The sequence below is a fragment of the Spea bombifrons genome, chromosome 5 (genome assembly GCF_027358695.1).
Source record: "Spea bombifrons isolate aSpeBom1 chromosome 5, aSpeBom1.2.pri, whole genome shotgun sequence".
Lineage (NCBI taxonomy): Eukaryota > Metazoa > Chordata > Amphibia > Anura > Pelobatidae > Spea > Spea bombifrons.
The window spans coordinates 48,131,840-48,149,934 of record NC_071091.1 but is presented as its reverse complement, the minus strand read 5'-3'; the positions used below and the strand labels follow the sequence as shown (position 1 = coordinate 48,149,934).

At 37.4% G+C, this 18,095-nt stretch overlaps 1 protein-coding gene across 1 annotated transcript; it reads left to right on the top strand.

The window, feature by feature from the left end:
- The first annotated feature begins 1,692 nt into the window (after positions 1-1,692).
- Positions 1,693-18,095, top strand: SUSD5 (sushi domain containing 5). The gene is made up of 5 exons (XM_053467655.1): positions 1,693-1,839; positions 8,093-8,270; positions 8,489-8,610; positions 9,339-9,527; positions 15,111-18,095. Exons 1-5 carry the CDS (start codon positions 1,749-1,751, stop codon positions 16,271-16,273), a joined length of 1,743 nt encoding a protein of 580 aa, XP_053323630.1. The 5' UTR covers positions 1,693-1,748; the 3' UTR covers positions 16,274-18,095.

The window sequence follows — 18,095 nt, the reverse complement described above, 5'->3', positions numbered from 1 at the left end:
TTAAACCACAATTTGGAATAACAATATTATGGGAGAATTTGATAATAAAAAAATATAACAAAACAACTGCACCTTCAACCTTGTTTGTCCCATAAAAAAGTGGCGACATCACTGGGGTTCATTATTTAAGTATTACATTTATGCTTGTTATTTTTCTTTTTTTTTCTATTTTGAAAATCTTTTCATTTGTTTCTAGCTTTGTTTTGGAAGTGGAAGCAATTATTTGTAACCAGAGTTTGTGGCAAATACCTTTACACCAAATTTGTCAGCACTGAGCCATAATGTTGGATCAAAATCCATATTAAATCCTTGTGGTCATCTAGCACACATCATAAACATATAATGCATTCAATGACCATTAGGGGTTACAGATGGCCCTGGGTTTAAGTCTTACCCTCACTAACTTCTGTCTGTCTTGAACTATATTAGTGTATGTCATTGTAGAGGTATGTTTAATATGTTTGCACAATACAGATAAAATATAATAATAAACATAAAACGCCAGACTTTAAACACATTCACATAGATAGTGTATGATATAGGGCTTGCCAGGTGACCGATAGTTGCCAATCTTGAGTTTTTGTGGTTTGATAATTTGGCTCAAATGGCTGTTTTTTTGTAGGGAAAAGTCTGTTTTCTAACGGACTGATCCCCTCTTTGGCAGTAGAAGCCACAAAGCGGGCTCCTTACTGTCACACACCCTTCCCTCCTCTCCCTACATACTGGATACCATGTAGCCCACCCATTGTAACTAAGGCTCCCAGCAAATCTAAGGACTAACCAATCTGTCTGTCCAGTCTGTTCTTCTGTATTTTGGAAGTAGTTGCAAATGGCTGGATTCTGTAAAATTCACAATTATTTAAAGGGTTACATCAGCTATCATTTGCACTACAGTGTGATTCCATCAAGCAAACAATGTACCACATTGATTTGTGAGTGGGTGTGTGGCACCATGGCTGCAGTGGGAGGCACGGTTACTAATATGTGGTGTTGAGGCTAGTCTTTTCCTTTTTTAAATTGGGCAAATATAACATCCCCGGTAAGGACAAGCATCTAAAAAAAAGAAAACGGTACTATTTGCCTGAAAATAAGCAAAATGTTGCTTCAAAGTTTGCTTTTTATGTCAGTGTATGTAAAATATTACGGTAGTTATAATAGATTTCAATATAGACCAATTGAACATCTCCATTCACTAAGCTGCTAGCTTCCAGACCCTTCCCCACCTCCTACCCAGCCCAATACGTCGTTATAATTAAACCACCTATGTGCTTTTACCCTCATACTTGTGTTCTCTTCGCAGTGCACAAAAATATCACAAATGCATGTGGATTTTCACACAAGGCTTATAATATTTACTTTGCCTTGCTCTCCTGGACCGGATAAAACCGCTTTTTACCTCAGTGCGTGTAACTATCGCACTGTCTGCTAGGATCGCCACTAGTGCTGCTGGACACTGCGGACCGGATAGTTTTGTGTTTCACAGCAAAGTAACTAGAATTTAGATGCTTAAAACTGGTGACAGAGACATCCTCCCTTAAAACACCGACAAAGGGGGTGGACGAAAAGAGTGTATCGTGTTCTGAGGGGAAAAAAGTAGAAAACATATATACAATCAATTGCATGCATCAAAAACTGAAGCAAAAGCAAGGACACAAATTCACAGGAGAGTCAGTTGTGGTAATTCAATTGGCAGGCGGGAAATTTAGGACAGGTCAAGCCATTGATAACGCTGGATTTCTTTGGAGGACATGGCTTTTTCGGACAGCAGTCTTAACATCACTCAAATGTTGAAGAAATTCGGATTACTATTCTTTCATTTTCTGTTGGTTGCAGCTAATGGTAAGTACGTACATTTTACTTCAAAATTAAGCATGGTCAGGGGACCCTGGGTTCTTTTTTTTAAAAAAAATAAACTGTTACACAGTCTAATGCTGCTACGAAGACGCATGTAAGGAGCACACAGGGCTGTCTGTTCCAGGCAGGTAGAGTGAATGCAGGCTCTTATTCAGACAATGGGCAGTTGTACGCAGCCGATGAAGAAACTTATATTTAGTTTAAATATGTGTTACAAAATGGGGGGTTTAGGCTGCTTTCAGCTGTAACATTTTGAAAACGTGTAGCGAAACAAGACTTGTTTAATATAGATTTGTATATTGTTGAAAATAATAATGATAATTCTAAAATCGAGAACTCTAGTACTATCAAAATAATGGTTTATGTTTTCTGGTGTTCGTTCAAGATGGGTGTGTGAAGGAGGCGAGTTTGCATTTTGATGATGTTAGATTCCTGTCATTAAAAAAAACTTGCTTATAAAATGTGTGGAATTAGTACTGTCAAATATAATGTTAGTTTAGATCTAAAAAGTTCTAAAATTGTGCCTGAGTAGTAGCCCGTTGGGGACCATGACACACTTTGGAGGAAAATTAACTCTGACGCAGGTTTCCTGGCTGATATAAGCATTAATAATGTTAATGCATTTGACATATACATATATAATGTACCATATACATTTATATTATGCAACACCAAGGTTCATTTCCGACGCGCGCCTTCGTCACGCGTTGAGGGACCCATAGAGAAATGCCTGCGGTAGTCGCTTACGGGAGAATGCCCTTCTGTGTATCACAGCATAGATGATTTTCGCTGCTAATGTTTATTTTTTTCCACAAAAACGAAAGCATATGTAATTTCGAATTTGGCCATTGATTACTTATGTTTTCTGTAGTTATAGTTAGGTGACCTTATAATGAGATTACATTTTACCGTGGAAAAAATAAATATATTGCTTTTAAGAAAACGTTAAGCTATTCATCCATACCTAGTTCGGAGTGCTTTCCCTTCACATGGTATTATGGTAAAAATACACGCCCCACATAAAAAAAGATTATTATGCCCTCATCATTCCTCCATAAATGTTAAACCAAATGGTAAAAGTGACAAAACTGGGTAATTTTAATGAGTAAAGCACCCAACCCCATAGAAAAGATATCCAAGAAATGTGTTTTTAACATACATGTAGATTGCCCATAAAGCCCATGTAGATGACTGTACACAACTGGAGGGTAGGCACATATAAGAAAGGGTTACATGCTGTAATCATGCTAAAGGAACAAATTATAGGTAGACAATAGACATCCAGAACTATGTCAAACTTTTGGCACTTCTAGTACACCTGCTTTGAGGGAAACTACTCCCATCATGATGGCTGTGCATGATGAGTGTTGTAGTCCACAAAAGGTTATCTGTTTATTTTTATAAAATAATAATAATAATGCATTATAAAAATGCCTAATTGCTTTTTATTTAAGTTGTCAGACATTTTTACATTTAAATAGATGGCACCTGTACTTTTTCTCCCCTAGCGTTAATTACTATGCTAGCAAGCAGCCATCTTAGGCTGTCGGCCCCATGGAATATACTTTAACTCTATACGTGACACTTTCTTCTCTGTTAAGGGACAGAGATTGACCTGTGTAGACCCTCCAAAGGAAACAATAAAATTAAGGAAAAGAAAGTAGACACACACTCAATATGAAAAAGAAAATCACATATCTATTCGTTACTTTTAACAAAATATATATGGAACCCATGTATTATTTGTGTCATATAAATAAATATGAGATTTTTTGTTTTCAAACTGGGTGTACTTGGACTCTTTTCTTCATTTTGTCTGCTCAGGATTGGCAATCCATACTGTGCTACATAATAGTTTTCTTCTACAAGAGATCACAAAGGAGTGTGAAATGGTTGGCAATCTGGACCTTTTTTGCCAAACATGTATCACAAAGGATTTTTCTTTAACCCTTTAAAATGCATGCAAGGATCCTGGACTGGCCATCTGGCACACTGGGCAAATGCTCAGTGGGCCATTGGTCAAGAGTGCCACAAATCTGATGTTACAGTTTGTGGCCACTGGTTGGATATGCCTAGCTGGACACTATGTAAAGACTAAGGCTGTGGTTTTATTTGTACATTTAAGGACTGAATGTTTTTTGTATTTTTACTGTCTTGTTGTTACCCCTTCACGGAAGAACATCCCGTCATGGAAAAACATTCAGTTAGCGACGAATGACGTGCCTGGCACGTCATGACTTGATGACAATGTGAATGTATTCAGCAACACCGAGATTGAGAGCAGTGGCCCCTCCCCCTGGCGTCTATGTCCACCATATATTGTATGGCAATGGACACCTGATTCAAAAAAGCTTAGGAGGCTTATGATCGCTTAAACAGTGTTGCCGAATGCCTCGCTATCCACACTAGGACACACTTTGACCGTAAATACCCTGGGGTGTCTAGTTTTTAAAAAAATATGATTTGAAGGGGTCAGGTTCAAAGATCTACAGGGCTAAATATGAAAAATATTTTATTTTAAAATGTGATGTCCTAGGAGTTAGGCCCCAGTAGCGGCTGGAAAAACCAAAAGTGTTTATTTTTTTAAAGTGACATCCCAAAGTATTTTACTAGGGGATTTTAAAACCTTTTTTTTCATCCATTTTACAACCAATCTATGCCAAAACACATTGCAGTATTTCAGAAGATTTGCCAGGTTATGTAAAACAACTCTTGATTTGTATTCAGCAACAGAAACAGAACGTTGCTGGACCAAAATTGGAACATTCATGTTTAAATTTTCAACCTTGGAATTTTGATACATCGCTTAGTTGGGTTCATGCCTCATTTAAGACACAGTAGAGGTCTCATCTTTCAGTTTAACCCCATAAAACTGTATATTTCCAAAAATTAGATAGCACAGGGAATCAGCTTAAGGGCATTTTAGCATGTTCCATGCACCTCATTCTACACCTGCGCCTTTCAAAGTTGGTGTTAAAAAAGAAAGCATTTTGTCATGTTTTACTCTGAGTGGATATGTAAACGAACAGAAAGAATTCCTGATATGTATTCAGCAGCACCTCCACAGTAAAGCAATAAGCCACATGTATGTCTGTGCCGCCATTTTGGTGGAAGATGCCATGTCCGTGGAGATGCGGACGAAGAAAGAAGATTAAGGATTGACTTTTAAAAAATAGAATAGAGAAGATAGAAGAGAAGGGAGACGATAGACCATAAAAAGAAGAAGATGCGGAATGGAAGTGGTCGGCAGAAGTGGACGGCAGAGAAGGTAGGGAAACATTTAGAGAGTGTATGAGAGAGAGTAAGCAAGAATGAGAGTGTGAGTGAATGTGGACCCACCAATGCTGGCCAAAAATTCTGAGCTTTTTACTTAGCATATGTACTGATTTGCAGTTGTCATATATCAAAAACGTGCGCAAGACACAAATGAACATGTCGCTTTTAATTTCTATGGTTAGAAAAAACATATTTTCTAGCCAAAGCGACATATTCCATCATTATTTGTGTACTCAACGTTTTTCCTAGAATTACATATAGCCCCTCATTTGAAACTCCAAGGGGTGTAGTTTCTTGAAATATGTACTTTATGTACCCTAATTTAACTTCCCAGATGTCTAGACCACTTTAACTTCAGATATGGCAGATTTGAAAATCTTGTTAAAAAATTGTCTTAAAACATTTAGGGGTGATGCCTGCATTTAGACAGCTCTAGAAAGCTGGAAAGTTAAATTATGGTACATAAAATATACATTTGCAGAAACTACACCCCTTGGCGCATCAAATGAGGGCTGCATGTATTAGTAGCACAAGACGGAAGTGCGCAAGGAACCTGTTGCTTTAAATTTTTTTTTGTGTGATATTCACTTATTTGTTGTGCACGTCAGGTTTGTGATACAAATACAAATAAGAGCTCATTTGCTGTAGCTGGGGGTGTAGTTTCTAAAAATATATAATTTTGTTGGCATATTTTAACATCCCAGGCAGCTAGAGCTGTTTAATTGACAGCAGCCATGCATTACATTTAAAGATGAACTTTTAGCAATAAAATATTCGAAAAACACAGTCTACTGTTCTCAATTTCTGTTTATTTTAGACCGGTTACCTACTACAAATATTTAGCAACACAGGTTTTGATATTAGAATTTAGAAAAATAAAATTACAAACTAGATTTTATTGAGTCGGAAATTAAAAAATACACTTTTCTCCCATTTTTGGCTTTATTTTGCAAACCTAATGAGACATACGCATATAAAAATATATTTAGAATCTGCTGGGTGTGCTGAAAAAAACAATATATGTTTTGTATAGTTTATTCCCAAGACATTTACTTCTAAATGCGTTTAAAGTGAGCTGCAGCAAAATGCTCAAAATTGCCTTAGCACCAGGGTGGGAAATGGCTTAGCAGCGAAAAGGGTTAAGGGGTTAAATCAGAAACCTAAAAGATCCCCGGGACTGGGCCACTTGTTTTTAGCTTACAACAGAGACAGATAGCAACCAAGACTAGTAGGTACCACTGAGCACCTACATGTTCAATATTTTCTCACAGGCAGCAATAAAATAGGGCTTTTTCTCCATAAGTCTATGGGATCCCAAAATGGGTATTATCTTTGACATAGATGAGTCTACATTCACCACTCTGAAGACCTCTCCCCACATCTGCTAATTAAAGGACATGCCCACCAAATATGTAACACATTTCCCTGTTCATCTCCAAAAGTACAGGAGTAATCACAGAAATGTTCATAGTATGGAACACTTACTGTGATTGATAGCAAGAATTAGGTTGTCAGAGGTATGAAAGATCCTTATACCAGTAGGTTTCATTTTAATGAACAGTTTCGGTTTACATTGCAACATTTTGATTCTTTCAATGAGTAGCTTTGTTCTGTTTTTAAATAAAAACACTGTACATGCATTAATTAAGACACACATGCTCATTAAAACTACAAAACCATTACTTTTGATTTAAAAGTTTTTTGATGACGTGTATTTGAAAATGTAATATTATTAAATGTTTATTGAGTTGACATAAGAGAACAGTTAAAGTGTGACTATAATGAAACATCACATGATTACACACTAAAAGGTCATTCATTTTGAGGAAGAGGCAGAGGAAGCACGCTTGAAGTGGGACCTGGGAACACCCACCCACCCAAAATAACCAGAAAGTCACCTCAGGGAGCTCAGCTTCAGAACATCAAGGAGAGGGGAGGGCTGGACCCACCAATTGCATTCTCTAGCAGGACTGCCATCAGGGAGGTATGCCTGGTACTGGGTTAACAAGGATGGCTGGGCAGACAGAAGAGAAGCTTTCAGCATGGTCATGTAGCGTGAGCTACGTGACCCCACATTACTTGGGTGTAAAGGAGGCCAGAGTGGCCCCATAACACCAGCTCCACCAAGCCTGCTGACATACTGCTAGGCTGACACTGTGAGCACTTCCTCAGGTCCAACAATCTCCATCAACCCCCACCCTACATACCACTAGGCTAAAGCTGCAGTGCTTCCTCACATGAAAAGTGATGGGTTGTACTTGGGGGGCCCAGGTGTTAAGCTTGTAGTGGGCCCCAAGATTTCTGATAGTGGTCCAGCTCTCTAGCACTGTACTTTATGATTTTCTTTGATATTTCCCCTTTCATAACTCACCCCTTTCATAACTCAACTCATCAGTAGAACTGGCTTCCAACATATTTGTTATTGCATTATGCTGTCTGCTTTGTTGTTCAGTGTGGTTTCTGCAAACAAAGAAAACATTAAAATAAAATACAATGTGACCAGTACCATGTGTACCATTTAATTTAATTTTGTACCTAAAGGAAAGTGTCATCCACATAGATGCGAAAGACATATGTGCATATTAAATATAATAGCAGTATTTCATTTAAAAATAAAATGATAATACACCTGATTTTTCTGTATTTTTTAAACTGTGAATGTACATTATATGCTCTTTAAAATCGCAGAACACAGAGAAAATGTTTTGATGTTTATTCAAAATGTATATTGCTTTCTGTTTGTGGTTATGTTTCCAGTTTGGAAAAAAAAGGAATAATTATTTAATGACATCATCATTGGATTATCAAGCAAATATTTCCTTTACGTACTATGTGTTTTCTGATGTGTAAATTAAATTTCCCATTACTAGCATATGTCAGTTATGACCAACCCAGATTGTTTAGAAATAGCATAAAATAAATATCTAATCTCATATAAGACATATTTTTTTTTTATTATCAGGAAGACTCTTTACTTTGGAATCCTTGAATGGCACCCAGTCCTTTGATTTAGAAGCAGCTCGGAGATCATGTGATTTGGAGAGATCAAGGTTGGCCACTGCGGAAGAACTGAGACTAGCTGTTTTGGAATGTTCCTTCAATGACTGTACCAAAGGTTGGCTGGCCAATGGTGTTGTAGGGTAAGACCCTGTCTTTATAGGATTGCATATTTTTTAAGTGGGAGTAATATCTTTCTTGAATGTTATTCAAAATCAAATGTTCACAAACATTATATATATAGCACTATATTATAAATTGCAACATTTTGCCAAAAGAAACGGACAATCCTTCTGTTTTATCAATTAATAGATTATGTAATTATGATGGGCAACTATGGTAAATTGGTTTCTCTTCATAGGACAATAGTTTGCAATCAAATGGACAATGAACCTCAAAGTGGAATGAAAGCCATTAGTGTCAAAATTGACAATGTTATGACCATGACTGAGGAATATGATGCTTTCTGTGTTAAGGATGAAGGTAGGAAGAGCCTTTATTGATTGGTTGATATGGTAAAATCACAATATGGCATTTAGTAGTAACTACCAGTTATGCATTCTGTAATCCTTAATCAATTAATTTGTAGACTTTATTGTTGCAGTAGAAGAGGGCTTGTTGATATTATGCATAAGTATTGACACACGGTAATTGTATTGTTAAAGTTAAAAGCATGACTGTAACTTCCTTAACTGGAAAATCAGCTAAGAGACAGAGTGTGAAGAATTCTCTGAATGGACACAAGCTGTGAACAGAACAGTCTATGGTTTTACATAAGATTATTATCATCTACACAATTAATACTTTACCAAATGAAGCCTGGTTAGTTGTACAAAGGTAGCTGTCCATTGTTCTTATTCTTATCGTTCAAGAAAGCAAAGGAGTCTAACTTCCCTTGTTTTCATAGCTTTGTAGTAATTGCTGACAGGTATGCTACTCTGTTTCTCCTCTGGAGATTTATTTTGATTGTAGGTTATTTTGGTAAGTAGTAAATGTGATACAACTAGACTAAACATAAAATTAAACATTTAAGATACATAACTCGTCCAGCTCATTAAACATGACTTGGAATCTTTGTTTTTTGGTAGAGCTGGAAATTGGACATTGCAGTGGTGGTACAACAGGGAAGAGTTGAGAAAATATTATCATGAGTCAAGCACTATTACTTTATGATACTGTTTTATAGGTTTTCTTTTATAATCTTTCCCCAGACAAACCTTGCGGCGATCCTCCTTCATTTCCTAATACTATCCTACATGGTCACACTGGATTTGAAATGGGGGATGAACTGCTTTATATCTGTTCTCATGGATATGTTATGGGCAGAGGAGAATCAGCTTTTACTTTGCTTTGTGACAGCTGCGGCAAATGGTATGGACAAGTCCACGCATGTGTTAAAGGTATGCTAGTACAGTATCATATAAATTGGAGTATTAGGCACCATTCACGGTCATCATTAATCCACCAGACCGGATAGCCCATGCAAAACGGAATACCAAAAAAAGACAGCCCTGTTTTTTTGTGTGTGTGTGTGAATACTTTGGGCATCATAAATGTAAGGGGGATAATAGTTTAAGACCATATACGACACGCTATTCACCTGAAGGATATATATAATATTGAATTATGTTAATCATCTTGGAATTTGAGAAATTGCAGCACTATGCTAAGTATATTGGAATTTCAGTAATAGAAGCACTATGAGAATACATAAGATGCGTTATATAATGTATACACAATATAAATGTTAGATTTTTGTTTTTTTTCCCCTCTCTCTCTAGATTGCGAGCTATTTAAATTTTCTATTCATAGTAATTAATAGTCCTAATATCAACTCATGAGTGTAAAAACACTCAAATTTTGATGGGGATTACCACATTAATAATGGCTCTATGGGGAACCAAAAGAGTCACATTGAATTGTTTATATCTTATGTTGTTATGTTTAAGAAATGTAAAATATGAATTTTGGATGTGAAGTTGCTTAATGATGTAGAAGATTAAGATAGTGATAAGAGGGCACTTGGTGAAACAGAGGGAGTTTTGAGAAATTTGTAGAGGATGGACTAAATTTTCCCCATAAGAGATCTGTATACTCAGACTTATTAAGAAAAGAAAGAATAGATATTAGCTTTATACAAGAAACACACTGGAAGAAGAGGCATACAGATAAAATGAAATTCTTAGGATATTCTAAAAATGTTAACTCTTCGCTAGAGGGAATTAAAAAAGAGGAGTGGCAATATTGATTTCTGACGATTTAGATCTTAAGTTAAAATATGTTTATCAAGATCCTGAAGCAAGAATTATCATTGTACTATGCAAATTAGATAATTTAGAACACACTTTAGTCAATATATATGCACCCAAGAAGGATTCAACGGGGTTTATTAGGCGTATATGGAATAAGATAGAAAAAGTCCAGCAGGGCATATTAATGGTGGCAGGAGACTTTAATATGATAGTAGGGGTTGATGTTGATAAAAAGATTTCTAAAGATAAGAAATACCCATTAGATCTTGTTTAAGCAAGCAAAAAATTAGCTAAATATATTAAAAGTGAATAAATTATATGATGTCTGGAGAGTCTTTAACCCCGATCAGTAGCGTACCTAGCGGGGGGGGTCCGCCCCAGGTGCCGCTCGTCAGGGGGGTGCCACGGGCTAGGGTGACCACATGTCCCGGATCCCTGTCACCTTTGTCACTTTTTTTTGTTTTTTACACGGAGGAGAGAGAGGGGCGCCTAGCAACCGATCGGCGCCCCTCAGTCTTCTTCGCGAGGCCTCTAACGCCGTCGCGGTGCCGGCATGTCATGCTGAGCGCCGAAATATGACGTCATATTTTGGCGCTCAGCAGTGAAGAAGCCCAGCGGCAGAGCAGGAAGCAGCAGCAGAGCAGGAAGACCAAGGCGTCGTACTCCCACCGCAGGACTTCTGGATGGTAAGTCGAAAACCTTTAACTACAAAGGGGGAGAGGGGGGTAGATAGTGGGGAGGGAGGGGGGTAGATAGTGGGGAGGGGGAGGGAGGGGGAGAGGGGGGTAGATAGTGGGGGGTAGATAGTGGGGAGGGAGGGGGAGAGGGGGGTACATAGTTGGGAGAGGGGGGTAGATAGTGAGGAGGGCGGAGATAGTGAGGAGGGAGAGGGGGTAGATCGTTTGGTATATAGTGAGGAGGGAGTGGGGTAGATAGAAAGGAGGGAGGGGGTATATAGTGAGGAGGGAGGGGGGAAGATAGTGATGAGGGGTATAATATCCCTTTTAATGCTTAGGTATCTAATTAGCATGTCGTCTGGTGCGTGGCAAGTTTCCAGACACAATAACGTGTTATGAAGTAACTGTGCCAATAAGGGCACTAAACCCAAGATAAGGAGCGCAAATATTTACGCTGTAGGGGGAACAAAAAAAAAGCTTTAGAGCGTAGTACTAAGCCTTGGATATCACCTAACACCTAGACATAGCCAAGGCTTAGTACTACGCTCCGAACATGTATGTAGTGAGGAGGGAGGGTGGGGGGAAGATAGGGGGGAGGGTAGTTAGTGAGGAGGGAGGGGGGTATATAGTGAGGAGGGAGGGGGTAGATACTGAGGAGGGAGGGAGGGTAGATAGTGAGGAGGGGGTAGATAGTAAGAAGGGAGGGGGGTAGATAGTGAGAAGAGAGGGGGTAGATAGTAAGAAGGGAGTGAGAAGGGGTAGAAAAGGGGGAAAGGTAGATAGTGAGAATGAGTGAGAGAATTAATGAATGTGTGGATGAATTGTCTGAATGAGGGAGATAATTAATGAGTTTGTGAGAATGAATTAATGAATGTGTAAATTTGTGTGAATGAGAGAGAATAAATGATTGTGTGAATTAATTATGTGAATGAAAGTGTGAATTAGTGAGTGACTGTTAAAGTGTTTGTGTGTATGATAGATGTATAATTGATTTGTGGAAAGGCAAAGATGGCACAAGCAGGATGTTTGAGCCTTGGGGACCAAGATGACACCGGCAGTGTGTTTATGGGACAAAGATGACACAGGCCGGGCTGTTTGGGGACAAAGTTGACTCATGCTGGGCTGTTTGGGGACAAAGATGGTAAATCCTATGTGTGTAATCTGGGTGCTGGTCAGGTTCTATGTGGGCAGTGTGGATGCAGGAGCTGGCTTTGGGTTGTGCAACCTATCATCTATGCCTGTAGTTTTATCTCTTGCTATGTTTCCATACATTATTATTGTATACCTGCAAGTACAGGATTTGTATGTCTGATTCTATCCCTCCAGTGCTGAGTTCACATGTGAACAATAATAATAACAATATTTATTGCTAACAGCAATCACACTCCTATCATGCCAAGTCAGCTAGTACATGCTGGGATCTGGGTATGCCTGGGCATGATAGGAGTGTGATTGCTGTTAACAATCATATATATATATATATATATATATATATATATATATAATATATATAATATATTAATATTGTTATTGATTTTTTTTTGTCCTATTTTGCTGTGTTACTTACTTTAAATAAAAGTGTGAGATTTTTTTATGGTGGGGGTCATATTTGGTTTCGGACAGGTAAATGCTGGATTTTCGGTTTCAGTCCAGAATTTTCGTTTCGGTGCATCCCTAAGCCAGACAATGAAGTGGTAGGCCTACACCACATCAATGTTTGGGTTAGTGTATAGTGATAGGAGTTATGCTGCACTATTATCAGTGTCTGGCTCAATGTATAGTGATAGGGATTATGCTGTACCACCGTCAATGTCTGCCTCAGTATATAGTGTTCGGTGTTATGCTGTACCCCCGTCAATGTCGGCCTCAGTATATAGTGATAGGTGTAATGCTGTACCACCGTCAATGTCTGCCTCAGTATATAGTGGTAGGTCTTATGCTGTACCGCTGTCAATGTCTGCCTCAGTATATAATCATAACAGTAATGCTGTACCACCTTCAATGTCCGCGCCAGTATATAACGATAGAAGCGATGCAGTTTTAAAGTGTTTGTGTGTGGGGGGGTGCCACATACAGGTTCCGCCTCAGGTGCCAAATACTCTAGGTACGCCCCTGACCCCGATGCCCTTGATTATACACATTACTCCAGAATATATAACTCTTATGCAAGAATATATATGTTCTGGACAGATGGCAAATTCATAAGTTTTTTTTAGATGGTTCTTATATAAAAGATGTCTGTTGGACTGATCATAACACGATGATTATGTACACAAAGTTAATAAAATCAGACCAAGAAGTAGTTGGAGATTAAACAAGGACTTAATAAAAGACGAGAACAATAAAAAGTTTATACAAGAATTGTCAGAAATGTACTTTCAGGAAAATAAAACAGCCTGAAAAAGTCACAAATCTGGTGCGCTTATAAATGTTTAAGAAAAAACAAGTAGAATTATCCAGCCTATATATTGATTATTATAATTTAAATGTGCAAAATAAAAAAAATCCAGATACCCATATAGAGATTAAAATAGATAAAATCAGCTATTACTCAATACTAAGACTAAAATGAAATCTTTAAATCTTTCATTGTATCATAAAGGTAATCGGGCAGATAAAATATTAACAGCCAAACTAAAGAAAAAGACGGCAAACAGGTGGATCTATAAGATCAATTTTAATGGGAAGGAGATATATATACATCAAAAGAAATAGCAGCCTCATTCCAGAAATCTATTGTTTGCAGGGAGAAAAAAAATAAAACAAAATTAAAAAATACATAGAAAATGTGTCTCTCCCGCTGCAAGAAGGGCAGGGCGTACCGGTACGTCCATAGGGGATTCTTGGGATGCGTTCTTTGGATGTACCAGTACGTCCATAGGTGACTGAAGGGGTTAAATTAGGTACATCTCACCATGATGATCCACATTCGTAGGAATTAATGTAGTATTTGACTAGGTCCATTGTGTAATATTTCATTATTTAAGCTTACAATATACCCAAATATATTTGTGTAGGAGATGCACTGTTACTCACAAAGAATGTATTTATTTATATGGAATTGTCTGGTAGGCAACACCTCAACACACTTGATTTTAAGTTTTTTATACAGCTATAATTCTGATTGTTTTCAGTGAAAGTGGTGTATATAAGTGCCCCAAGTCCACTGAAAACTCACCTACAAATAAGTCCATGTAGGGTGGACAAAACACATTAGATGCAGGTTGAGGGGTGGCTTACCATCAAACAAAGTATGTTCTACTATGTTATTGCATTTTAAGTAATAAATAACAGCTAATATTTACTGAATGCTACATGATGATTGTGATGCATCAGGTATATATAGAAATCGATTGTATCTATTGTTGTCTAAGTGCAGTTATAAGTGCATGGAGCAAGCAGCTTTATTATTCCATCAATTGAGCAAAAGAAAATGGAACGGCGGAAAAAGTTGAACCTGCAATGTTTAGCTATACCTAGATGAGCTGGTTGGCATACAGGACATATTCTCTTATCTCTGCTATTATCCCACCATCCTCAACAAACCAGACTCTCTAAAAATTAAATAAAATACAGATTTCTCTAAATATGTATATATTTTAACAAGAAGTGGATAGAGGAGTTTTTGTGGACTACAACTCCAATCACAATCTGATAAAGTTGATAGCATAATCGGGACACCTGGGGGGGCTGGCATTAGAAGTGGACAGGGCTCAAAGTGTGGCTACCCATCTCACCCAAAGGGCCACCTCACGATATGATGACCATGTGGGAGTTGAAACTGTGCTGGTCAAGGGAGATCAGAGGATCTTGTCAACTGGCCCTGGATCCCCATTGCCCACAAAAGTGTGACAATGTGGCAGCTACTTGGGCTATTGGGAGGTATGTACTAGAAGTTGTAGACTACTGAGGTGAGCCTGTTATGCAATGCCAGGAGAACAAATGCATACATGGCAGGGTAATAATTTCATGAAATTATGCTGTGGATTGGAGCATTGTTACTGATTTCATTTGCTACTATCCCTGCTGACACTAAACTGTTGTACATTTTCAGATGAGACAGAAGCTTTTATAGACTATGAAGACAACTTTCATGATGACAAAGATATACCAGATATGGACTCTCATAATGAAGAAGATGATTATGGTGAAGATCACATGGAGCATCATGAGTTTTCTCTTAACGTTCACAGTGAACAAAGGTCTCAGTTAGAAGATCTGCCTTCTATTGCAAAAGCAAATAAAGTACCAACTAAATCTCCATTTTCAATACTAAGTGAAAAACACCTATTCTGGCTTCCTCCTGAAGTTATAAGTCACCCTCAGTCTCAAATGGAACCATATGAGGTCACTAAAGTGCAACATTTAAATAATATTAATCACAATGGAATGTTTCCTGATTATATCAAACCTTTAGAAAAGCAAAACATAGGTAGTAAAGATTTCCTAATTCACCATCCGAGACTAAATAACAATACAAGGACTAACAAAAATTCAACTGACACCAAAGATGGCTCTGCTTGGAGTGGTAAAATGGAAAATAGGGCTGTGGAGGATGGTCAAAGTTCTGATGGTTCTTTGGAAATGGAAGATGCTTCTCTAAACATTCTTCAGACACATAATCTTGAATATAACGTTCATGTTAGCACATTTCCACCTAGCACTGTAATGAGCAGGATTGTTTCATCATTAACATCAGTGACAAAGTTTGGCGTTGGCAAAGGAGAAGTACAACTTAAGCCAACCGTTGTACCTGAATATATAAATAGTGATGAAAGAAATCATTATGTTATTGGCTATGAAACAGGGGATGTTTCTACGATTTCTAAGACCCCTACCGATGAGGTCACTGATTCAACTCCTCTGGCTTTCCATACAGTCAACCCTCACTCTATGCATTTGTCAACAATTTATGATGCATCTGTGCATACAACTTCAGCTGAGGTAGTTACCATGTGGCATGATCCTAAGAGAATTGTCGAAGAACTTTTAGAAGGAACAAACATTTTTGCTACAGTTGACCCATGCTTAGACGATAACTGCCCACTAATCACTAAGAGCCAATTAATCATCATTATGGTCATTGTATGTCTACTTTTGTTAGCAACAGTCGCAGCAGTGTGGTGTTACAAGAAACAGCAGGATAGCGCAATGTACAATTTCAAAGGAAAAAAACAGACAAACCACACTCAACAGATTGAAATGCAGAAAATATGAAAATTATTTTTAAATAATACAACACTTTTCCTAACAAAGTGAGTTTGTATTTAAAGATTGATTTGGTAGACCAGTGTAGCAGGATATTCTGTGTAGTTTGTAGTCATTCAGAATTTATTTTGATTCATATGAATTCTTTACAAATCTAGGGATCCTGCTACATAATTAGCATAACCAAAAACAAAAGATGTGTGTACTTCTAGTTTGGGGCCTGGATTTGTACACAAACAGTAATTTAAAGTACTGTTATAATGCGACAATTCCATTGTCATGAATGAAAAAGAGGGGACAGGAAGATTAAGGAAATACATCTAACATTTTTTTGCAATCCAGAAACAGAGCTTGTTTTGTTTAAATATAGGGCTGCCTGACAAAATGTTCTTATATGATTGCAGTTTCCCATAACGCTGCAGATTTTAAGAAAAGAGATAAAAATTTGTGGGAAGAGAACACGCTGGCATATATATAGGGGACAAGTGTTGTCTGTCTGTTCCCAGAATCAATGAAGCTAGCATAATCTGGTATATACAACACAGTTCACATTTAATGCAATCACACATACCAGTTTATGTTTTCTAGAGCTACATATACTTTGCAAAAGCTTTAAAATTTGTGCACTGCTAGAAATTCTACACTGGAAAATAAGGAAGCGTGACTTAGCATGCCTCCTTCTTAATAGAAATAGATGTTTTTAAATGTGCACTTAAATCTACAAGCAGATGTTGCTGCTACGGCTTAGCAGATAGAAACTTTGTGTTGTTTCGAAGTGGTTGCATACCCGCGTTTCAGTTCTGGAGTTCAGAGGCACATTCTTGAATGTAAAACTATAATATGTGGCCTCATAGTGCGTAATTACATTGATCACATCAGCAACCGTTTGCTTCTAGAAGCATACTAAATGATGCATGCTGACATAACCCACACTCTTATTAATGCAACCTACTTCCTAAACCGTATCCAGTCTCAAAGTAGGATACTCTAGAATCTATAAATCTGGGACATACTTTCATAAATATGTATGTGCATACACACTACACACTATAAGAAAAAGATCATAGAGTTACAGTGGCTAATGTTGCAGCAAGGTTCTTTCTCTATGATGCTTACTGTTAAGAAAAGCTGTCCAGAGTTCACCAATCTTTATCTGCTAAACCACGGTTAAGTGCACAGTACAATCAATTCTAGCTATATATGAAACAAAACCAAATGACATTACAGCCTCTATATGACGTAACAGCATAATTGTTAAAGAATGATTCATGTGTACAGCCTTATCAACATAGGTGCTTGAGAGTAGTTGATTTAAAAAAAATATTGAAAATGTATATGGTTATCATGCATATTTAATATTATCATTTGTTGTTTAGATGTTGAAGGAGTAGAACTGTTGGTAAAATGTATATCTGTTGTCAAAATACATATAATCTATAAAAAGATTGAAATAGAAGAAATAACCACTAAATGTAACTGCTTTATATTTTCCATTCAGTATAGACTATAAATAAGCTAAATGAATAATTAACATCCTATTTAGCTTAAAATTGAAATGCCACCATCACAGCTTTTAGCATAACTAAAAGTAATTTATTTAGCAATATATTGCCTTTTAATATAAAACATAGGTTTGATTTAGTGAATAGAAATGCAAAATTTAGGATTTGTTTGACAGATCTGCTATATGTAATGGCTACTCCCGTTGCAAAGCTAGTCAAATATGAATTGTTATATGGCTCTATCTTCCATAACCTTCTGTCACCCACATGTTTTGCATCTCATCTATTTCAATAAAAGTTGGTGACACAAATGCACCAGAAACAGTAAA